Source organism: Hevea brasiliensis, chromosome 4 (assembly GCF_030052815.1).
Source record: "Hevea brasiliensis isolate MT/VB/25A 57/8 chromosome 4, ASM3005281v1, whole genome shotgun sequence".
Lineage (NCBI taxonomy): Eukaryota > Viridiplantae > Streptophyta > Magnoliopsida > Malpighiales > Euphorbiaceae > Hevea > Hevea brasiliensis.
The window spans coordinates 110,125,409-110,149,993 of NC_079496.1; the positions used below are offsets into that span (position 1 = coordinate 110,125,409).

Below are 24,585 nucleotides of genomic sequence, written 5' to 3' on the forward strand. Positions count from 1 at the left end.
TAGTCACGGCTTGAGTAATTATGGGACCCTCGATTTGGTTATTAAGTGGAAGTCCGAGCTTGAGTAATTACCGGCACCAGTTGGATTTAAGAGAGCTATATAGGGATCGGCTCCCATATGTTATGATTGATACTACAGGTGTGTGAGTGCTCCAAATTACCTTTTGATGCTATGATGTGAATTTATTCTTGATGTTGCACTTCATTCCACGAGTTGCATTAGTTTTAGATAATTATAGAGAATATGGTTAAAATTGATATTTTACTCTCGAGTCGAACGCTCACTCTGTTCAATATTTTTTAAAGCTACAGGAGGATTTTATTTTGGTTAACTCGCTTTCTCCCTCGCAGTCAATTATTCTTGTTGTATAAACTTGTTAAATCTTAGAATTTCCGCATGTGTTAGAAATGTTATTTGATTTGGGTCTGTAAACTAAATTATTATTTTGAGACCTGTAAACTTAATATGCTATGCATGTTTGATGGATTGGATGAGGGAGCTGAGCTCCCATTTATTTTTATGTTGATGAGTATGTGGAGGGTGAGCTGAGCTCCCCAATTGACTATATATTGTGTTTACAGGTCGGGTGAGTCGAAAACTCCCCGTTGGTAAGTCCATTTTATGGCCGGACTCTGTCCGTTTGTTTTCTTGATATTGGGCCCAAATGGGCCTTAGAGTTGGGTTAATGAACAGTTAGGCTTACTACGGGCCTCGGGGGCTTTAGGCTGGCCCAGGTCCTAGTGCCGGTCCGGCCCATAGGTTGGGTCGTGACAATAAATATATTTTTATTAATATTTTTAATAATATAAAATATATATTTTTATTTTTTTATTAATTCAATTATAACTAATAATCGACTTAATATTTTCGATTTCGATTAATTTTAATTTTTTTTATTTTAATTCAATTTATTTAATAATTTTAGAATCAATTAATAATTTAATTAGTTAAAAATTCATTTTGATTAACTAAATATTTATCCCTAATTGAGATAGGGAATTGTAAAAGGAATACAAATCATTTCTTTTAATATATTTCACCTAATAATATTTTATTTTATCTAATTTGACTTAATTTAATTACTGAAAACATATTCATATTTAAATTTCTTTTCTTCCATTCACCCAATTTCAAGTTTCCACTTTCCTAAATTATAAATACCTAAAAAATTATTACTGTAAATATTTAAAAAGAAAATAATTTCACTATTTCTAACAATAGATAAAGTACCATGTATCCTCTCATTTTATTTTTTATTTAACAATCAAAATATTATCTTATTAATTATATTTTTATTGAATTTTAACATAAGGATAGAACTAACTTTGTGCTTATCCAGTGTACATCCACACCCAGCTCGGGGATAGTTAGATTTTTTATTTTTTATTATTTTTATAAAAAATTACCCTTAATTGTTCATTTTAATTTATTAATTATAAAATAATAATATTATAAATTTTTTCCGTAATACTATATATGTATGTATTTCGCATGTGTGATTTTTACAAGAAGAGTATTATAGCTTCGTTCTTATATATATATGAAATATATTATATGATAAAATTATTAAATTAAACATTATGTAAATACCAATAATTAAATTTATAAAAAACATAAATTAAAATAAAATTTTAAATATTTTAAAATTTATAAATTTTAAATATTTACTTTGTTTTAAAAAATAAAATTATGATATTTTTAGTTATGCTGTGTAGAGGTATGTGATTTTTGTTTGATTTCGGAGTTTATTTGGAGATCAAAATTGAACTCAAATTTCGATACGGTTCCAATTTGATTTTTTATTATCTTGATTTCAGTTTGATATGATTCTTTATTCTTCAGTTTCAATTTAGTTCAATACAATTTCAATTCTGTCATTGATTATTAAAATAATTTTATATAATTATTTATTTAAAAAATTATATTTAAATTAGCATTTAAATTTTGAATTAAGTTATTAATACATAATAGATCACATAATATATCTTTTAGCTATTTATAAATTATATAATTTTTAACTATAAGATACACATGTAGTTTAGAATTAACTATATTATATAATATAATAGTATATCATATAATTATATTTTAACTATTTATTAATTATATAATATTTTATTATGAGAAACAAATATAATTATGAATTTATATATATATATATATATATATATATATATATATATATAATAGTATATTATTTATAATTAAAAATTATAAGGCAGTGAAAAATTAAAAACGAATCAAAATATTAAAATAATTTCATTTCGGTATGATTTTTTAGTTCAGTTTGAGATTCTCGAGAGCCGTGCATAATCATAATGCCACATGTTAATTATTTTATGCACGCAAGTGTTAAATTTTGGTTAATTATTTTTAATTTTTAGGTGAAATGAAATTATTTTAATATTTTGATTCGTTTTTAATTTTTCACTGCCTTATAATTCTTAATTATAAATAATATACTATTATATATATATATATATATATATATATATATATAAAAGATTAGATGTGGCCAATCGGCGGGTCTAAATTTTACCTAGACGACCCAAGAGCTAAAACCCACACTGTGCTCCCGGCCCATGAATATTTCAATCCCTGTGGAGCGTTACATCAGGTCAAATTGCGATTTTTCAACAAAGCTCGGTGACGCATTAGCCCAGTAGCTCATTTCCTCGTAATCAAACCCAGGCACCGTCCGGGCTCTCTGCGATTTCCCTGTAGTAAAAGCACAGGGAGAGATCTACTTGAGTCCCTCGCTTCTTAATTTCCAGATCTCTACTCGCTAATCCTCCCTGTTAATGAAACCAAGGCATTTCTGATTTGTTCTTGCTCCATTTCCATTCGATTAGCACGTCAGCTGTAAATGTATATCCTGTTACGATCTCCTTGGAGTTGTATTTGATCCATGGTTTGCTTTGATTTTATCAGTTTCAAGCTGAATTTGCTAACTGTTAACTGTTTTTGCGTGATTTGTTTGCTTCTTGCAGAATTGAAATGGCTGCGGGGGGTTTTGTGAGCCGAGCATTCGAGTCAATGCTAAAGGAATGTTCGGGCAAGAAGTACCCCGATCTTCAAAAGGCTATTCAAGCTTATATTGGTCAGTTCTTGGATATTAAATTTGGGTTAACTTTTGTACTTGGACTTCAAATGTTAGGTGCATTTCTCAAGTATTATGTTTAGTTCATTCGTGTTTGGAAGTCAATTAGTGGAACATGGTTTCTCCCTTTCAGTTGCATTACTGAATTGAGAATGAATAAATGATAATGGTTAGTTCTTTAATGACAATGTCTATTGTAGATTGGTCTGGCTTAGTTTTTGGAAGCTTCAATGTCTTCATGATTTTGCTTGTGGTGGTATTTAAAAGTTTCATTTTAGCTTTTTGCTGGAAAAACGAACATTGCCTTTATATTGCGCTTGGTCTCTCTCTCTTTCTCTGGTGAACTTGGAATCAGTTAAGCGTTTGCATCAATGCCACAAACACGTGGTTCCATCTTCAGAGTATAATTTGAGCTGGGTTAATCGCTGCATCTCTGAGTCTTTATTTTTTCCCATGGTTTAGTGATCTAGCTGCTAGGCATTAACACTTTCAAACTTCATTTATGAATTGTCTCGTCTTTTCCGCTAATATGATTTTAATGATCATGCTGGTGAGCAGACTTCTTGCTGCTTTTTTTTTTAATTATTTTTATTTTTTAAAATGTTTATGTTTCTTCAGATAGCACCAAAGTGTCAAATCAACAATCTAAACCAGGCGAGACGAATCAGGCAGCATCATTGGCTGGAGCTGAGGGGTCTGTATTTTCAACATTAAGGGTTACTAGCCAAACATAAAATAATTTAGCAAAATTTTTATTTATTTCCTATTCTTTTATTTGTATCATTATGAAAACCAACTCTCGCATTGTTTCAATTGTGCCCAGCCCTGGAAAAACCCAAAGCTGAGCATTTTAATTGTCAGCAAAAACCCTCCAAATCTATTTTGAGCTTGCTCCTCTACCTCTCCCTGCACCAATTACAATTTATTTTCAGTATATTTGCATCTGCCTGCTCTAATTCCATCTATCCCTAGTCCTTTTTCACCTCTCCACATGGATTATACCAGCCATGCCATTTGCACACACTCCATTTCTACCTCTTCTTGTGTCACTTGCTCCAACTGTATTTTTGAATGTGCTCCAATTGCACTTTAAATATCTATTTGCAAACACACTTAGGACTCCATAAGTCTGGCCAAAAGTGATGTAAATGTTAAAGTTGGACTCTCTCTCTCTCTCTATATATATGTGTCTGTGTGTGCGCGCCCGCATGTGTGCTGCTACCTAATGCACTCTTGAGCTTTTAGAATTTTATTTTATTTTTTTATATTGTAGAGGTTTAGGTGGATGTAGGGTACATCATTTCCTAGCACGTAGACTTTCATAAGCAATTATGCTCTATCTCTCTGCAGTCAATTTCTGAAAAATAGAGTTTTAATAATATAATTTAGATTGTACTCTTTATTTTGGGTAATACGACTTAAGCTAGAATATTTCAATTATGACCATGGTTGGTATTTAGATTTTAGATTGTCTTAGATGTACTCTAATATTGGTTTCTTAAATCATTCTTTCTTCACAGTTTGCATGAATCTGAAGATGAAGCTGCAAAAACTGGAACACAATCAGATCAGTTGCAAATTACTTCTGAGGCACCTGATGGGAAGTCAGTGCGCAGAAATGGAAACATCACAATTGCATTAGCAAATGCTGGGTGCACTTTGGATGAGGCTGACGTAGAGATTGTTTTGAATCCACTCTGTCTTGCATTTGAGACGAAGAATTTAAAAATCTTAGAACCTGCTTTGGATTGTCTTCATGTATGTCAACTTCATTGATATGTGCTTCTGGAATTTTACATTTTTAATTATTGGATTTGTGTGAGGTCATTGAATCAAGAAAATCCCAAGCTCTTCTTTGTTGTCAAATACTTGCGTATGTTGTTGCTGTTGCATGGTCACTGCTAAGTTATGTTATACAAATTCTATGATTGCAGAAACTCATTGCTTATGATCACTTAGAAGGAGATCCTGGTTTAGAAGGTGGTAAAAATGTCCCACTGTTCACTGACATTCTGAACATGGTTTGCAGTTGTGTTGATAATTCATCACCTGATAGGTACGTGTATGTGAATGTTTTTAATGAACTGTTTCCTTGATATGTTATCTTGATGTGCATTTCATCTTTTGATGGCCATATACAGCACAATTTTGCAAGTTTTAAAGGTACTTCTGACAGCAGTAGCATCTGCAAAATTTAAAGGTATGTTGCTTGCAGAAAAATCAAATCATTTTAAAATATCACTTTGGATACTGAATGAGTTTTCAATTTTCTTTACTGTATGTGCATGTATCTGTACAAATGCTTTGGTATTGGGGAGAAGTGGTGATGTAAAATAGATTTTGGTTTAGATTAGCTTTATGGTAGACTAGTATATGATAAACTAGGATTTAGGCTTGACTATTGATGAAAGTGATTGGTGTTTGGGATGTGAATGCAGTTCGTAATGAGGTTGCACTTTTCTGGGACAGCAAAGGTGTTTAGGACTTTAAAGGTTGTTTGGATGGCTGATTAAGGAGGAAATTCTGGAAAAGTAGGTATAAATTTAAGGTTTCAACAACGTAGGGATTTGTTTGATGATGCAAATAAAGTAGTAAAACTAAGAAATTTGGTTGCTATGAACAGTACTGATAGCCTTGGAGGATAAAAGGAAAGGAGAAAAATAAAAATTCACTTGCTAGTGCATAATAAGCTTGAATGAAAAATTTGATGATAATTGAATCTAATTCTTGAAGTATAATAGGCATATATAGACTTGGTTCCAGTTATTTAGTTGGATTTTACTGTTCTATGGAATCCAAAGCAGTGCTGCAGTGCTACTTTTTGCTATTTATATTTCTCATTTTGGCATTGTAGGCTCTCTCCTTCAACTTGGTTTTGAATCGTTCTTGATAATTAATTTGATGTATCTTATGCCTTAATTCTATTTAACTTCATTTAATTGGGACTACATCTGTTAAGTATTCATGCCTATGCACACACGTCACATGCCTGCAAACACAATATTTATTTGTTGGTTAAATATTTATTATTATTATTGTTATTATTATTATTATTATTATTATTGTTATTTGGGTTTTTTTTTTTTCTATAATTCCTTGAATTATGCTGCTGAAACATGTCTCTTAAATGCAGTACATGGGGAGCCTTTGCTGGGAGTAATCAGAATATGCTACAATATTGCCTTGCACAGGTTCTTATTATGTAGTTATCTGAATGGCAATATAGTATCAACATGGTGTAGCACTCCTGATTTATAGTTTGGATTTGTAGCAAGAGCCCCATAAATCAAGCAACATCAAAAGCAATGTTGACGCAGATGATCAGCATTGTATTCAGGAGAATGGAAACTGATCCTGTATGGAAAATAAATTCTCGTAATTTTATATATCTATATCTGTTCTTTGTTAGAAAGGGAGAGAAAACACTGATCAGTTCTGTTGGTAACTAATAAGCCAATAATGTCAAACAGCAAACTCAGGTTTCTACTTCATCCAGCTCTGCTGAAAATGTAGAAGTAACTTCAGGGGAAAAATCAAATGCAAAAGTTGAAGAAACTCCAACTATGGACCAAAATGAGGAAGGAATGACTTTGGGAGATGCACTTAACCAAATGAAAGAGACATCGCTTGCATCTGTTGAGGAACTCCAGAATCTTGCTGGTGGAGCTGATATCAAGGTCTATCTTTTCATCTCTTCTCTTATTTTAATTTTCTTATTTGATAGCTTTTGGTATTCATATAAAAAGTTCTATGATACTTTGTGCATGGTTAATGCCTTCTATTTCTTTTTTATTGTGTGATTACTTATCAAAAGTAGTGTGTTTCCAAAATGTTGGTTGTTGTTATTGATGAGGTCTTATTTGAATAAAATTTTGCCTTCTGATTTGTTGTGTTTGTTAAGATTTAAGAATAAGAAGAAGAAGAAGAAAAAGAAAAAGAAAGAAAGGGAAGAAAGGAAGAGAAGGGAAAAAACAAAGAGGCTACATCTTTATTTTTTCTCATTACTTCTATAAAATAAAAGATTACATATTTATATGCAATTCTCTTATAATTACTTTACGTAATTAAGAATATAAATGCTACACTAAATAGAATATATATCCTACACTAAATAGGAATATAAAATCTATTAATTAGGAGTATATAAAATCCATATTGACTTTCTATAACACTCCCTTTAGAATTGAGCATGAAATCTCATCAATTCCAACAGTGTTTACAAGAAGGTGCTTTTTATATGGTGTACAGGTTTTGGAGGCTGTTCTTGACAAAGCCGTTCAAATTGAAGATGGTAAAAAAATAACAAGGTATGGTTATTAAGATAGACTTTGGACACCACTTTCTAACATGTCTTGTTCATAATGATTAAACCATGACCTTTGTGCGAATTATTGATTTTAGGTCAATTCTTTTAATTTTATCAATTCTGCCCTCAATCTTTAGAATTGATTTCAATATTAGGAATCAATTTCAAATTAAAAAATAATTTTCTTAATCAATTAAGTAAAATGTTAAATTTTAGTCAAAATGCATCTTTCATTCATCCCCATTGCCCTCCCTCCTCTCTTTCTCTTTCTTTCCTTCCTTTTCTTGTTCCTTCCCAAGAACACAGAACAACAGAGAGATTGCTAGCATAAGAAACTTATATTGGGTACATCCACACTCTAATTCCTGTCCCCTGGCCACTTCTCATGCTAAGCAGATTCCATATCTACTCTACGAAAGAAAACAAGGGTAGTGTAAGTGGCAGCCAATCAATGATAAGGAAAAGTTTTATCTTTTGGGATTTGATTGTAATAGACTGTATAGAGGGATAGATATATAATGACTACTTACCTTGGAGAGGCGAAGGCTGGCTTTAAGGAGCAGAAGCTGGAGGGGGATTTAGGAGAGGAGGGATCAAAAAAGTGGAAGAGTCTGGGCCGATGGGTCTTTTTGAGGTTATGGTTGCAATTTTGCGTTGGAGTTTTGGTCTATTGGCTGCTGATGATGTGGGAGTTACGGCAGTGTGGTTTGGTACCTGAGACTTGAGGTTGATATAGGTTGAGGTTGTAAACGGGGTTTTGATGTGTTGGAGAAATCCTGAATTTGTAGTTCATTCTTGGCTTTCGCTGCTGGCAGTGGTAGTGGTGTTGGTGGAATTATTATTGCAATTTTATTGCTACCCTTTGAATACTGTGGTTTCTCACTCTTTGTGATTGATGTGCAAAGCACCCTTCTCCAACCGGTGACCATTGTTAAAAGAAAAAAAAAAGACTCAAGACTCTGTCTCTCTTCCTCTCTTCTCTGGTCTTTATGGGCTTCTGTGGAAGGATTTGATTTACTAAAGAAGCATATGAAGAAGCAGCAGCTCTTTTTCTGCCAAAAAAGTAAACAGCGATGACAATAAGAGCTGCTATTAAGTGGCAGAAGAGGGTATCGCATAGGGTATGCTGGCACTTGGTTGTAATAGTAGGTTATTGTGTTCTTGGGAAGAAGAGGAAGTTTTTTCTTTTTTTTGGCTGGGGGGAAGAGGGAAGGGCTGAATTGTCATTTTTATTAATAGAAATATTTTATTTTACTTGGTAACACAATACTATATGCATTTTTTTCAATTTCAAGTTGGTTGCTAAAATTGGAAACGTTCTTAAGTATTGGGTAGAACCGATAAAATTGGCCATAATTGATATTTGTCACTAAGCTTTTAAATATTTTGCAATATTTATTTTTATGAACTTGCTCTTATCACCACGTAAGGGGGATTGACTTGGAGAGCATGAGCATTGGACAACGAGATGCTTTACTAGTATTCCGCACCCTTTGTAAGGTTGGTTTTCTCAGCATCTCTTCACAGTTCACATTCTTGTTAGCACCTTCAGTGCATTCCAATAACTGTTTTAAATGTAATGTTTGTAGATGGGTATGAAGGAAGATACCGATGAAGTTACAACCAAGACAAGGATTTTGTCTCTAGAGCTTCTGCAGGTTAAGTCGTGGGCGCTTTTTCTATGCATGCATTAAAGGGATAATGAAACAGTCATGTCACATAATGTGGCAGCCATGAAAAGTCTTGACTTCTGATTTACTCTGTATTGTGCTTTTGGTTTCAGTCTTAGTTTTCTGTGGTCCTGTCTATGATTTGACATTTTAATTCATAGAGGACTCCAAGGTTAAAAATTGAAGCAAAGAAGCCATACAATGAATTGTATGACATAAATATTGTTTTATAACATCTACCTTATTAAACTAATAATTGCCATGGTATATAATTGCCCTCGAGAGTTGATTTATTTTGGTCGAAACTTAAAACATATACTAGACTTTTCCTCCATTTGGGGACAATTTATGACATGCTGCCTGCTCAAATTATGAGGATGTAACTCATTTTTTGTTCTCCATCCCCATGAAGAACAAAGTGAGGAAAGGATGATGTTTTATGTAGAAAATTTGTGATCTTTTATTGCAGGGATTGTTGGAAGGAGTTAGCCATTCATTCACAATGAGCTTTCATTTTATTGACTCTGTAAAAGCATATCTTTCATATGCTTTGTTGCGGGCTTCAGTTTCACATTCTCCTGTCATATTTCAGGTTAACTAAAATCTAATGATCTACTTTCTTTCCTCCCATTTTTACTAAAGGTATGCAGTAAGATTACTATTTATCTTTTGACTGTGCTTTGCTTTGGTGGCAGTATGCTACTGGAATCTTCTCAGTACTTATGTTGCGATTCAGGGAAAGTCTCAAAGTATGTTGATGATTTGTTGCAGTTAATTTTTCAATGATGACATTACTTCTATATATTTAGTAAATATCCTTTATGTAGCTGCATTTTTCAGTTAGCCATGCTACAAAATCTTTTCAGGGTGAAGTTGGTGTCTTCTTTCCATTAATAGTTCTACGATCATTGGATGGCTCAGAATGTCCTATTAACCAAAAAATGAGTGTTCTTAGGTAATATTGTTTGGGGTTTGCAATTATTTTGTGTATATTACACAGTTAATTGTATTTTTTTTTGGCATTTAGCATTTTCTTCATCATTATGTTATTTTGCTTATTTTCCTCTATCATCTTCTGATCCATTGTTGTTTTGCAGAATGCTTGAGAAAGTTTGTAAGGATCCTCAAATGCTTGTTGATATATATGTTAACTATGACTGTGATCTCGAGGCACCAAATTTGTTTGAACGCATGGTATTATTCATTCTAATCTTATGCATCCAAATATTCTAAATCTGTGATGCGTGGTCCCTACAAAAATGTTATAATTATTTATAGCACAATATTTGTAATTGTACTAATTCAGTTAGAGTAGGTTTTTTTTTTTTTTTTAACTTTTATTTAATTATCCTACTTCTTTTAGGATTTCTATTTTAATAAACTTATAAATAGGATTTTTACCCTTATGAATGGGTAATATAAGTACTATGTATTGAGGAGATGATCTAATTAAATAAAATTTCAGTTCTTTTACACTATGGTGGACCCCATAATTCATTTTCTTTGTCGGTTCAAGGAAGTTTGAGGTTTAGGTGTGTTCTAGCCTTGTTACCAGGCTTTAGTCCTGTGTCAACCTGTTTATCAAGCAAATAATATGTCCTTGTTATCTTCTTACTTATCATATAGGTAACCACACTGTCTAAAATAGTTCAAGGGACTCAAAGTGCAGATCCAAATGCTGTTGCCATAACCCAAGCTACTTCTATTAAAGGTTTATCACTTCAGGTAGGATTATTGTTGGTGTTTTAAGAGAAATAGCTGGTCATTCAGTCTGCTTCTTGTTGCATTTATTTATTTTGTGCTGCTAAATTTGCTGAAGTTGTTGGATGACTCTTTCTTCCTTGATCTTTCCAGTGTCTAGTTAATGTGCTTAAATCACTTGTTGATTGGGAGAAGTTGTGTAAAGAATCTCAAAAAAATATGAAAAGAGTGAAGTCTCTTGAAGAAGTGCTTTCAGCTGGGGAATCTGTTGAAATAAAGAGCGGAGAAGATGTGCCCCATAACTTTGAAAAGGCAAAGGCTCACAAATCTACAATGGAAGCTGCTATCGGAGAGGTGATTTATCTTATGTTACCTTTACAAGTGTGATCCAACACAATTGTGATATTTAGGATTTGTTTGACTTGTTCTTTGTAGTTGTTTGAGGTACCTTGAGAGACTTACTGACAATTCTATTATATTGCAGTTCAATCGGAAGCCAGTTAAGGGTGTAGAATATTTGATATCAAATAAGTTGGTGGAAAATAATCCTGCTTCAGTTGCTCAATTTCTAAGAAATACTCCCAATCTGGATAAGGTGGAATGCCTATTCTACACAATGTTGTTTTTTCTGTTGATTTGGGTTTGTGTAACCGTTGCTGAATTTACAGGCAATGATCGGTGATTATTTGGGTCTACATGAGGAGTTTCCCCTTGCTGTCATGCATGCTTATGTCAATTCCATGAAGTTTTCAGGAATGAAGTTTGACATGGCAATTCGGGAATTTCTTAAAGGATTTCGACTTCCTGGAGAAGCTCAAAAGATTGATCGCATTATGGAAAAGTTTGCAGAAAGGTACGGAGGTATTCAAGCACATGTGTGTATGTGTTATATGTAAATTCACTCATTTTTTCCTATTAATTAATGTGGTAAATTTTGTCTTTGCTTGTTCTAAATCTACATCATTTCATGTGTGTGCTCTTGTCCAATCTTGCTTACTTTAATGGCTACTCAATTCTCCATAGGGATTTAGGCTTTTTCCTGGTTAAGTTGCATCCTGTTAATATCTGGCATCAGTTTGGGATAGGAGTAATGTGTCTCATATGAGACCTTGGGCACTTCTCATGGTTTTAAAAAACGTAACGGCCGTTATTTATAGGTTTTTTAGGTTGCTGTGACCATTACACCCGTTAAATAACAGGTTTTAAAAATTGTAACTGCCACGGCCGTTACGTAACCATTACCAACTGTTATAATGCCATTACCTGACCTACTTTGCATTTCCAACTCTATTTCATATCTATTTCACCTCCATGGCTGGCTCTATTCACATGAAAGTGAAACTGATCTGCTGCCGAGGGATTCTTTCTTCTTTAGCTTATTCAATTATTATGTTTAAGGGCATGTATTCTCTCTTTTTCTCTCTTAATTTTCAGTTTTCACTAGCCATTCAACTTTCTCTCAATTCTCAAACTCAACATTCTCTCTCTCTCTCTCTCTCTCTCTCTCTCTCTCTCTCTTTTTTCTCCACATCCACAATCAAATCTACTAAAGTGAAGGGCTTCAACTTAAATCCTCTAAAAAGTTTTGAGTTCAAGAGCATCAAAAAGTAAGTTATTGTTTATTTTCTCTAATTCTTAGAGCTTTTTCTAATTAATTTTAGGTAAATACATAAATAATTAGAAAATAATATCAAAAAATTTAATAAATACATTTATATGTAAATTAGTTCATACAACATAAAAAGGATGGATATATTAATAATATCAAAAAATTTAATGGATATATTAATGGTGTATAAAAATAATGAGCTTAATGTCTTTATTTGATATATTTATACTTATTATGTAGTTGTATATTTTAGTTTTAATTATATCTTTGAATATGTATGTATTTCATGAACTTTGCAAATTTTTCAAAAACATTTGCATGGCAATAGGCCATTACTTACGTTACAGGTCTATTAATGCAGTTGGAGCCGCAATTTAAAACCATGTTCCTCCCCCTTTAAGCTAGCTTTTGGGATGAGTTAGATCCAACCCATTTTATTAAAATGGTATTAGAGCCTCCCTAACTTATGTTAGGCCTCCAATAAGTGTTTCACATTCCAGGTGTTTGGTCTTGGGCATGAGGGGAGTGTGTCAATATCCCACATCAGTTATGTGCCCCTTATAAAACTTTGGGCATTCCTTTCCCCTTGAACTAGCTTTTGGAGGTGAATTAAGCTCGATTCATTTTCTTAAGACATCCATTGCCATCACTGAAGTCTGCCAAAATAGTCTCCCCCCTAATAAAAAAAAGACCTCTCTCTCTCAGTTTTTTGTTTGCCTATGGTAATCTCCACTCGAGCTGCAGTATATTTCCATCTGTACTAATGCAGGTCGAATGGCTGTGCAATACAAGTTAATCTGTCATTCTCCTCCCTTAACATGCATTATATCAATCAGTTTCTAATTCTCTCTTTCATGTTACCTTAAATTCAATATTTGGTTTTTTCATTAGAGCTACCTGTTTGCTATTTTCTACTCTGTTTTGTGGACCTTCTAGAGGCATGAACAATGTAACAGGACAATTTGCACATATATAGATTTGAGATTTGTTTTAGTATTAGATCCTTTGTCCAAAATTTTCACATGTTTTTATATTATTTTTTTTTAGTGTACAAATATTTTGTTTTGCCATTATCAGGTTTGTAAAGATGTGGCCATGGGTTAGAATTGAGTGTAATCCAGGCATCCAAACTTGCCTATTCCTTTTTGTAGTTAGTGATCTAGCCTTTTGTGTTATGTCTTTGGCAGATATTGTGCAGATAATCCAGGTCTCTTCAAAAATGCAGATACTGCATATGTTCTTGCATATGCAGTCATAATGTTGAATACTGATGCGCATAATTCTATGGTGTGGCCTAAAATGGCCAAGTCAGATTTTATACGTATCAATTCCATGAATGATGCTGAAGATTGTGCCCCAACGGATCTACTGGAAGAGATCTATGACTCCATTGTTAAAGAAGAGATAAAAATGAAAGATGATGCAGCTGATATTGGGAAAAGCAGACAAAAGCCAGAAAGTGAGGAGAGAGGCCGCCTTGTCAATATTCTAAATCTGGCTCTCCCCAAAAGAAAATCATCGACCGATGCTAAGTTTGAGAGTGTAGCTATAATTAAGCAAACACAGGCAATAATCCGGAAGCAAGGAGCAAGAAGAGGAATTTTCCATACTGTACGACAGATCGAAATTGTAAGGCCTATGGTTGAAGCTGTAGGATGGCCTCTACTTGCCACTTTCTCTGTGACCATGGAGGAAGGTGATAATAAGCCAAGGGTCATTCTCTGCATGGAGGGATTTAAAGCTGGAATACACATTACACATGTTCTGGGAATGGATACCATGCGCTATGCTTTCTTAACATCTTTGGTGCGGTAAGACCCTTTTTGAGCATCACTCTGTCTCTTTATTTTTTCCCCTTATCCTTTCCGCCTATTTTGTCTTCTATACTGTAATCACTCTGGTTCTTTCTTACTTTTGCTTTTTCTTGGCTACTCATTGGTTTTGTATTTCCAGTCAACCGACAAATATTTTATGACCATGATATTAAACTTATGAATTTGCATGTCAGATTTACTTTCTTACACGCCCCAAAGGAAATGCGCAGTAAAAATGTAGAAGCATTGTGGACTCTACTTGCATTGTGTGACTCAGAAATTGATTCCCTTCAAGACACATGGAATGCAGTTTTGGAATGTGTTTCTCGGCTAGAATTTATTAATTCAACTCCAGCTATTGCTGCAACTGTCATGCATGGATCAAATCAGATTTCCAAGGATGCTGTTCTTCAATCCCTAAGAGAGCTGGCTGGGAAACCTGCTGAACAAGTTTTTGTCAATAGTGTTAAATTGCCTAGTGATTCTATTGTGGAATTCTTCACTGCTCTCTGTGGTGTATCAGCTGAAGAATTAAAACAAACTCCTGCTCGTGTATTCAGTTTGCAAAAGCTTGTTGAGATCAGCTATTACAATATGGCTCGTATACGCATGGTATGTTCTTTATTCAGTAAACGGTAAACTCCTTTATATATTCTTATTGATAAGTGGCTATGTTATGTGGAGTCATCTGAGTGATTATTTGATGCATTTTGGTGATTGGCCTATGTATACTTAATAGTTGCTTTCAAGTCTTATTTTTCCATTTCATGTAATCCATCTGCCTTGTAGGGATTCATCATAGGTACATTGGAGATATTTTTCTTGCTTTAGGTGGTGTTGCCATCCTCTTCAAAATAACTTTCAACCATTTCCAGAATGATTTGAGAATAATATTTTTTTGTTTAAATGATTTAATTTTGAGTCCTTTTTTTTTTTTTTTCTGTTAGTCATAGACCCTATAGTTGCACTAGCTGTGGGAATTTCTATTATATGATAATTCTTTTTTAAACCTTACATGTTACTGTTTTAAAGTCAAGAAAATAGACTAATAATTGTGATTGCAATTAGTATGGTTTGCATCGTCTAAAATAATACATCAGTGCTCTTTTTTTGGTAGACCATTTAATATTAGTTTAGCATCTTCTATGGCTTACCTGCTCCTCTGATATCTGCGAAACAATAATCTTCATTTCTCCATATACAAGCTAGTTAATGCTTTTTTTTGGTCATACATATATTTAGAGATATGAATTGCTAGATGCTGCTGCAAGCACACTTATAGAAAATTTTCCTAGGGGGCTCATGATAGTGCTATCTTCTCTTATTCTTCATTTTTTTTTTAAACATATTGACGCATATTCTCAACTGCATTGCACCTTGACAAGTCTACTGCATGCCCCACATATTACATTTTGACATTTTACAGAAAGTTTTTTGTTGATGTAGGTCTGGGCCAGAATATGGTCTGTCCTTGCAAATCATTTTATTTCTGCTGGGAGCCATCGCGAGGAGAAAATTGCCATGTATGCCATTGATTCTCTAAGGCAGCTTGGTATGAAGTATTTGGAGCGCGCTGAGCTCACCAATTTCACTTTCCAGAATGACATTCTCAAACCATTTGTTGTTCTTATGCGAAACAGTCATAGTGATTCCATAAGGAGACTAATTGTTGACTGTATTGTTCAAGTATGCATACACAGCTTTCCTGGATTGTGATTTTTTTTTCTTTATTTTGAAATAATTGTTGTCTTTGAGGATCATTACAAGTATCACACATTTACTGGTGTCTATTGCAGATGATCAAATCTAAAGTTGGAAGCATAAAGTCTGGATGGCATAGTGTTTTTATGATTTTCACTGCAGCTGCAGATGATGAACTGGAATCAATTGTGGAAAGTGCCTTTGAAAATGTTGAGCAAGGTAGGATGAAAAATAACTGTTTTCCCTATTCTTGTGGTTCTTTTTTCCTAGTTTTAATTCACATTTTCACATTCCTTTATTATTTGTCAGTTTTAGTATATCTAATACCATGGAGTTTTGCAGTTATCTTGGAACACTTTGATCAAGTGGTTGGGGATTGTTTTATGGACTGTGTCAACTGTCTTATAAGGTTTTCCAATAACAGAACTTCTCACCGTATAAGTTTGAAGGCTATCGCACTCCTCCGCATTTGTGAAGATCGTTTGGCAGAGGTTTGTGATATTTTAACATTTATGTTATGTTATTTAATTGATTTTTCTTTTGTTTCTTTGCCTTGACGTTAAGCTTGAGTTATTTGTGATAAAGGGCTTCTATTTTCAGCGGATTCATTTCCTTTGCATCCCCACACCACATCCAACCCCCCCTCCCCCCCCCCCCACCCCCTTAAAAACAGGAGCATCTTTTTCCTTTCCTGTTTGGCCTGTATCTATTGGAAAGCAGCATTTCAATGGGAAATTAGATAAATTCTGCCTGTATTTTTTGAATGCGGCACTTCACCGTCTATTCAATGCAATTGCTTGTATTATCTTCCACTAACTGGTTGTTTTGTTGGCTGAACTCCCTTTTGCAACTGTTCCTAAATCTTTGCTACTCTAGGGCCTTATTCCCGGCGGTGCTCTGAAGCCCATTGATAATAATGTTGATGCAACTTTTGATGTGACTGAGCATTACTGGTTCCCAATGCTAGCTGGTTTATCAGATTTGACATCAGATGCAAGACCTGAGGTTAGAAGCTGTGCACTAGAAGTTTTGTTTGATTTGCTGAATGAGAGAGGGAACAAGTTCTCATCATCTTTTTGGGAAAGCATTTTCCATCGTGTGTTGTTTCCCATTTTTGATCACGTGAGACTTGCTGGCAAGGAAAGCTTAATCTCTTCAGATGATGAGTGGTTTCGAGAAACCAGCATTCATTCGCTTCAGTTGCTGTGCAACCTTTTTAACACATTCTACAAGGTATTAGTTTTTTTGAACTGTTTCAGTCTGATAACTCTTAGAGGATCTTTTTGTTCTGATGTTGTGTTATTAAGTAGTACATGCATGAGGAAACTCATAATATGCCATAATAGAGAGACTGTAATGTGTTATTTTTAAACAATTTTTTCGTTTATTAATATTTTTCTATCTTGAAATTGATATTACTACATAAATCTGAAACATAAGCACATGACAGGCAAAATTGCAAATAAGAATGCATAAAGACTATTTGATATTGAAGGTCGATGAATCACATATCACAGAATATATCAATTGGTAAAATACCACTTATGGATTGATTTTTGTGTGGATATCAAATTATGCAAATCTTGGAATATGAATGGGCTTAAAACCATCACCCTCATTTCTTTCAGGTTGAAATTGTAACAGATCTCAGTTCTTGTTTGGGATCTCCTAAACATGTGATATTTGGCATTTTATTCGCTAGACTGTAAATTTACATTGCATCACTTGCAGTTTTTACTATTGCATATGTTTCTAAGCCTCCAGAGTATATTTTAAGTTTGTAACGGCATCATTGTATAGGATAGCCATAATTGAATAAGTGGCTAAGATAAATTTTAAAGAAAATCATTATATTAATGATATTTTTGACAAGCTCATCAACGCATTGAAGCATTGGCTACCTCAATAACAACTTCACTCAACCAAATATCACATATTTCAATTAATACTGAAACTAAAACCAAAGAGATAAATTCTGCATGAGAGGCTACTGATAAAATGGTTTTGGATTATTGCATGAAATAAACATCATACTTTTCACCTTGTAAAAACAATTAATTTTGTAATTTTAGCATTTAGCATGATTTGTAAAATTGGTTGCAATTTTAGCCAGCCATTGTATATATATATATATATATATATATATATATATTCTCCTTTCCCTCCTTCTCCCTACACTCCCTCTTTCCCTTCTCATTCTCCTTCACTCTTGCCTCCTCTCTCACTTGTTATCCAGTATAAAAACAGCCAAAATTGTTGTTTCTTTTTATTGAAAACAATAAAAGAATGTGTATAGAGAGGTTTCTTTGCAGAAAAGCAAATTCACCTGCTTATCTTTTATTTAAGTTTGGATCAAAACAATGTTTGTTAGACCTCCACAAAAAATCTAGCAAAATTTTTTATTTCTGGTTCTAGACACCATTGCTTCTCATTAGATCTTAATTCAATGATCTTTCTCCTCCAGACCCAACCATTTGCAGAACCACGTTTTTCTCAGAAATAATTTTAATCTATTGTTTTATTCTTCATTTATGCCTCTTCTCATAAAGCTATGTGAGACTTGCATCATGTTGGTTTTGAATAATTTTCAATTCAACCATTCCAGGTCCAAGGATCCATACTTTATCAAAAGTAATCAGCTATTCTACTCACAAAACTTGTCAGGCTCTTTCACTGAAGTCTTTGTGAGATCCATACCTGGATGAATGCTTGTTTTAACCTTAAAATATTCATTGTTTCTTCTTTTGCACTTTTGCTGGGAATTTGCACAAAGTACAATGTTTGAAACCAAAGCACACTAATAATTTGTCAGACATCATGTATAATAATGGAATTGGATAAGAATATTGAAGGTTACTGTTTAGCATGTTGTTTGCGTATTACCGAAAGAAAATTCAGGGAGAGTTGTACATAAATGGAAATGCTCAGCGTTTTGAGTAACAATTATCTGAATAATGGAGAAAAAAATTATGCTTGTTACTGATTTTATGGTAATCATCAAATTTCCTTCCTTCTCTTATGCAGGAGGTGTGTTTCATGTTGCCTCCTCTTCTGAGTTTGCTTCTGGACTGTGCAAAAAAGACTGATCAGACTGTGGTTTCAATCTCTTTGGGAGCGTTAGTACATCTGATTGAAGTTGGAGGTCACCAGTTTTGTGAGAGTGACTGGGACACTTTGATGAAAAGCATAAGGTGCATGTCTTATTATCTGGGTTTGTTTACTGATCTGAGTCTCTTTTGGAATTATATTTATGGCTAATCACTTTTATTTTGGCCACCAGAGATGCTTCATACACAACACAACCGCTTGAGTTGCTTAATGCTGTGAGTTTTGAGAACCAAAAAAGCCCCTCGGTGCTAGTTATGGATTCAGAGGTAATTACAGGTGATGTTGCAGATGACCGTCAATTTGATATCAGTGATAATGGAAAGGTATCTGCATTGGCATTTCCAATTAGTGCTCATAGCATTGGGGGGAATCCAAATGCATCTGCTTCGCTGGATAACAGTCAAGAATCAGGATTGCAAAGCAATTTGGATGGATCAGAAGGTTGGTTTATTTAATGTTCAAATTATATTTTACTCGGTTATTAAAAAAAAAAAAAGGTGTAATGGCATGTCAGTAGAATGTAGAGAGTGTATATGATCTGCCTTTTGGACAGTGGGCAGGCAAAAGAAGAAAACAAGATTGCAAAAGAGGAAGAGCAAAAAATAAAAAGATTGCAAGAAAACTCAGGTGGCTGGCAAAATCCTGACTAGAGGGTAAAAGTTGGTAAAGAGTCTAAATGTATCAGCCAGCTGAATGTTTAGGGACAAATGACATTAGAACCAGCAATTTCTACTCACTATTCAGATACCAATATAATAAACTCTGACTTTGTGCTCAGTAGCACCCTATATTCCAAATTTCAAATCCCTTTGTACTGTGCTCATTTGCAGTACTTAAGAGCTGGATATGATTATTTTTGTAGGCCTTCCATCACCATCAAGAACTCAGAAACCTGCTGATGCTGCTGGTATCCAAAGGAGTCAAACCATAGGTCAAAAAATAATGGGAAATATGATGGACAACCTATTTATGAGGAGTCTTACCTCTAAATCCAAGGCTCGTGCTTCAGATGCCTCAGTGCCATCATCTCCAGTTAAGGTATTCGGCATTTCAATTACTCATTGAGAAGTAAATATTAACATTCTAGTGGCTGTAATGACTTAGGTTTCCTAATAAGATCAGTTTGTCTTTCCAAATTTTGTACTTCTGATACAGACATACAGTTGGTTGTTTTCAATTTACTGTTCAACTGTTCATACTTGATAAACTTGCGTTGTATGAAAATGAAGTGAGGGAATTAACTGAAGAGGAAATATGGAAAGGCAAGATTATTCACTCATAATAAAGGGGTTAAAAAACCTGAATTTGTACATCTTGTTAAAAGCACTTTAATTTTCATACATGGGGCTTTTGGGTGTTTTCAATCATTGTTACTGATTTCTTATGCTGCTTAATCTCCATTTCACCTTTGAGTTCTCAAAAATCCACAGGTAAAACTAAGGAAAAAATTAAACAAGAAATCTTATCTCTTGCTCAATTCTGTAATGCATTTCAAATATGTGCTTTTCCTCCTGTTCCTCTGAATCTCTTTTCTTCATGTAATGCCTTAGGTTCCTGATGCCGTGGAGCCTGATGCCAAAGATGAGGAAGAAAGTCCACTGATGGCAACTATTAGGGGCAAATGCATAACTCAGCTATTACTTCTTGGTGCTATGGATAATATTCAGGTGCGGATCCTATATTGATGTTGCTTTTATGTTTTCTTTTTTACCATCTTTTTTATGAGCCATATTAGATTTCTCCCTTCCAATTAAATGATTCACATCCATATAATGAAAGCCTGTCTGTTAGAAGAGCTTTTCCGGTTCTTCAAATCCAAATTACTTCTATTCAATCTCATTTGGTGGCTGAGAGAGAGAAATAGGAGAGAAGTTTTCTGATGCATCATTGAATCTTGTGAATTGTGAGAAACAATTGTCTTTTCTAATCATAATATGTTTCTAAAATTTGCAGAAGAAGTACTGGAGCAACTTAAAAGCACCACAGAAGATTGCTATAATGGACATTTTATTAACTATGTTAGAGTTTGCTGCTTCATATAATTCATACCCGAACCTCAGAATGCGGATGCATCATATTCCTGTTGAGAGGTGAGGAACAAATTCTTGCCCAATTCATGTTTCTCCTTCTCTTTGCATAAGTGGTTTGTTTTTCTTAATTGTTGTTTTCTAAGTCTGCATTGGATGTGTTGTAATTAGTTCATCTTTGGACAGGCCTCCTCTAAACCTTGTTCGTCAAGAATTAGCAGGAACTAGCATATATCTGGATGTATTACTGAAAACAACTTCAGGTTTCCATGCTAATGACGGACAACTTCTGGAATCTGAAGATGGTGATATTTCTCCAATGCAAAATAATTCAAGCTTCACTGGGGATGTGAAACTTGAAGGAATAGCAGAAGAGAAATTAGTTTCTTTCTGTGAACAGGTACTCAAGGAAGCATCTGATCTCCAGTCCTCAATGGGGGAGACTGCTAACATGGATGTTCATCGAGTTCTTGAGTTACGGTCACCGATCATTGTCAAGGTATGAAATGGCTCTCTTATTTATTTATTTATATGTGGAGCTTTTGGCTTGTCCGTGATAATATAATAGTTTACAGAACTTGCTTATTTCGGCATATGTGTGCATTGCCTTAAAAGAAATGTTGCCTGTTTACTTCTCTTTCTATGGTATTTCTTCTCCTTATATTTGCTACTTTGCAAGATGATTACATGTGATTATTTCGCATCAGCATGATATATGTGAAAATGTGGTTTTCTATTTCTTTTCTTTTGCATGTTATTTACCATCAGCGCTGTAGTGAATGATGATCCAATGATTCCTCTACATCTTCATTTTCCTGCCAGCTTAGAAATCCTCCATCCTCTCCCCCCTTTTTTCTTTGCTAGGGGTAGGAGGAAGCTTCCAAATTCTAATGGCACTTTGTTTTCTATAGGTAGGGGTGTAAACGAATAGATCCGAGCTGAGCTTTAAAGAGTTCAAGCTTGGTTCGTTAAAGTTTTTTCGAACTCGACCCTTATAAGCCCTTGGAATTCTTTGTAATCTTTAGATATGGAACTCTTGGCAATGGTTGACACTTCAAATTTAATATCCTCCCCATGAAACCAGCAACACTGGAAACCTTGACAAATTGGGCTGAGGCGAATGAGTGGGCTGAGGCAAGAGACTGCAGTGAGTGAGATAGATTTACTCGGGTTAGGACCAACTATTGCTAAAAGGATAAAACTAACCAATTAGGTAGCTAGTCCTCCACTCTTATAAGCCCTTTAAATTCTTTGTAATCTGTAGATGTGGGACTCGTGACAGAATATCTATGCACTACTTCCTGCAAACAGATGAGAGGTGTACTCGATTCTACTAGTTATTCATTTTTAGAAACTGTTGTGCTTATGCAATTTCTGTCATTTTTATCTTTCAGGTGCTTAAAGGCATGTGCTTTATGAACAACAAGATTTTCAGAAGACATTTAAGAGATTTCTATCCTTTACTTACAAAACTTGTGTGCTGTGATCAGGTATCTTCCAGTTCTAAAATGATTAGGCATGGTGGAAAAGAAAGTATCCACCATTTCCTCGTCTACCGAATTCTGAAAGTTATTTCATTGCATGATTTCTTCTGTTATCGTCATATTGTACCTAAAAACTAATCCTCACTGCTTTTGTTTAGATGGAAATTCGTGGGGCACTAGGAGATCTTTTCAGGGTGCAGTTAAAAGCTCTACTACCATAGTAGTTTTCAATAATCTCTGGGCATTCTTTGAAGGAATGATTTTCAGCAATGCTGCACATTCCGAATATGATTTTCTCGGTTTTTCAGCTAAATCTTTCGGTGCATTTCTTTAGTACAGATTAACTAGCCAGATGCCATTGTTTGCGTAAAGAATTTAGAAAGAGGAAAAGTTATAGGAATTGTTCATGTATCATTTTTTGTCTGATAAATGGAAATTAGTTTTCCAAGTTACTCAAGAAGAAACGAGAAAATGTTGCCATCGTCTGTCTATAATTCAAGTACACCACAACCATCTTCGCAGGCGTTTTCTTGTTGCTTGGGACATTTCTGCTTGTTTAGAGAGATTATGGTGTGGTCTTTTGGAGTATATGCTTCCACTCTTACAAGATATGAGATTCACTATTCCTTAATCGAACGAATAATTATAATTATGTGTCTATAAGAGCATTATCTTTTAGTGTTCTGAGTTCATATTAAAATTTTCCGTTTACTCATAGGCAATGAACTGTCGGGGTCTTAATTGAAGGGTTGAATGATAACACTTGGTCTCAAGACCTTACTTTTTTGTATTATTACATAAATCAGATTAGAATGACCGTAACAAATGGATCATTGATATTATCTTATAAAGGTAAGTATATGTTATAGGTATTTTTAAGTAAAATTTACTATAATTTCAACTTATTGCTCTATTTTCACTTGATTTATTGCTCTATTTTCTTCTCTATTCTTCACTTGATTTATATTTAGAATTTATAAATCTAATAAATATAAGTTAATATGATAAAAAAAATTAAAATTAAAAGGTCATAATTTTATCATAATTTTTTATGAACTCTGGTAAAATTTTATGGTAATTATTATATAATAAAAGTAATAAATTACACTGCATGAAAAAAGGCCATCATATAAATAAAAATATTTTATATAACGGTTTTTTTTTCTTCTACATTTTCTTATAAACTCCAATTTGTCATCGTGCTATGCACAAATAATTATAAAAATTATAAAAATAAATTATTTGATAAGTATTTTAACGAGAAAATAATTTTATTTTGTATTTTAGTAAATATATATTACTAAAATTGAATGTGAAGAATAATTAGACAAAAAAAATATAGATAGTTTCATTAAATATATAATATAGTAATTTTATTAGGCATTTTATTATCTATCCATTTGCTCTGAAATAATCAAAGAATATTTGCTTCTTAATTGTTTCTTTCATATATTTTAACTTTTATCTTTTATTTATTATTTTTTAACTTATTAATACACTTGCTTTGGTATAAATAAAAATTGTGCCTATTCTCCTTCTATATGCTGCATTGCAATTCATTACTTGAACAGAAGATTTGAGATATATTCATAAATTTATATTATGATATTATTATATTAAAAATTTAATAAAAAGTATTTACAATAATCTCCAACTAAAAAATTCCAATTACATAATAATCAATTGAAATAATAATTTTTACAAAAAATTTAATTAAGTTTTAAAAAAAAAAAACAATTTTTCTATAAGCTCAGTATCAAAAGAAAATATAATATAAATAAAAATTAAATCATTCGTTCAAATAAAATACAATTATATATTACTATTGTTGTTAAAAATTATTATGTAAAATTCAAATTTATTTCAATAGTGTTATAAATAATTAAATCTCATTACATATATAAATATATTCATCCTACAAGTTTTTGAAATATTTTAGCTCTTGTTCTTACGAATTATTATTATTATTATTATTATTATTATTATTATTATTATTATTATTATTATTATTATTATTATTATAAGCATTTATAAGTAGTGCATGCAATATTGAAAATAATTTAAT

At 33.2% G+C, this 24,585-nt stretch overlaps 1 protein-coding gene across 1 annotated transcript; it reads left to right on the forward strand.

The window, feature by feature from the left end:
* The first annotated feature begins 2,638 nt into the window (after positions 1 to 2,638).
* Positions 2,639 to 23,188, forward strand: LOC110634004 (brefeldin A-inhibited guanine nucleotide-exchange protein 5). Its single transcript, XM_058145884.1, has 34 exons — positions 2,639 to 2,868; positions 2,991 to 3,100; positions 3,719 to 3,794; positions 4,621 to 4,858; positions 5,035 to 5,156; positions 5,242 to 5,300; positions 6,234 to 6,291; positions 6,372 to 6,456; positions 6,571 to 6,777; positions 7,349 to 7,407; positions 8,837 to 8,906; positions 8,996 to 9,064; positions 9,546 to 9,668; positions 9,772 to 9,825; positions 9,943 to 10,031; positions 10,174 to 10,270; positions 10,703 to 10,801; positions 10,931 to 11,131; positions 11,262 to 11,372; positions 11,446 to 11,630; positions 13,574 to 14,197; positions 14,395 to 14,812; positions 15,647 to 15,886; positions 15,997 to 16,120; positions 16,244 to 16,392; positions 16,778 to 17,134; positions 18,926 to 19,092; positions 19,182 to 19,450; positions 19,872 to 20,047; positions 20,560 to 20,676; positions 20,963 to 21,099; positions 21,223 to 21,535; positions 22,431 to 22,526; positions 22,679 to 23,188. Exons 2-34 carry the CDS (start codon positions 2,998 to 3,000, stop codon positions 22,739 to 22,741), a joined length of 5,355 nt encoding a protein of 1,784 aa, XP_058001867.1. The 5' UTR covers positions 2,639 to 2,868; positions 2,991 to 2,997; the 3' UTR covers positions 22,742 to 23,188.
* The last annotated feature ends 1,397 nt before the right edge of the window (positions 23,189 to 24,585 follow it).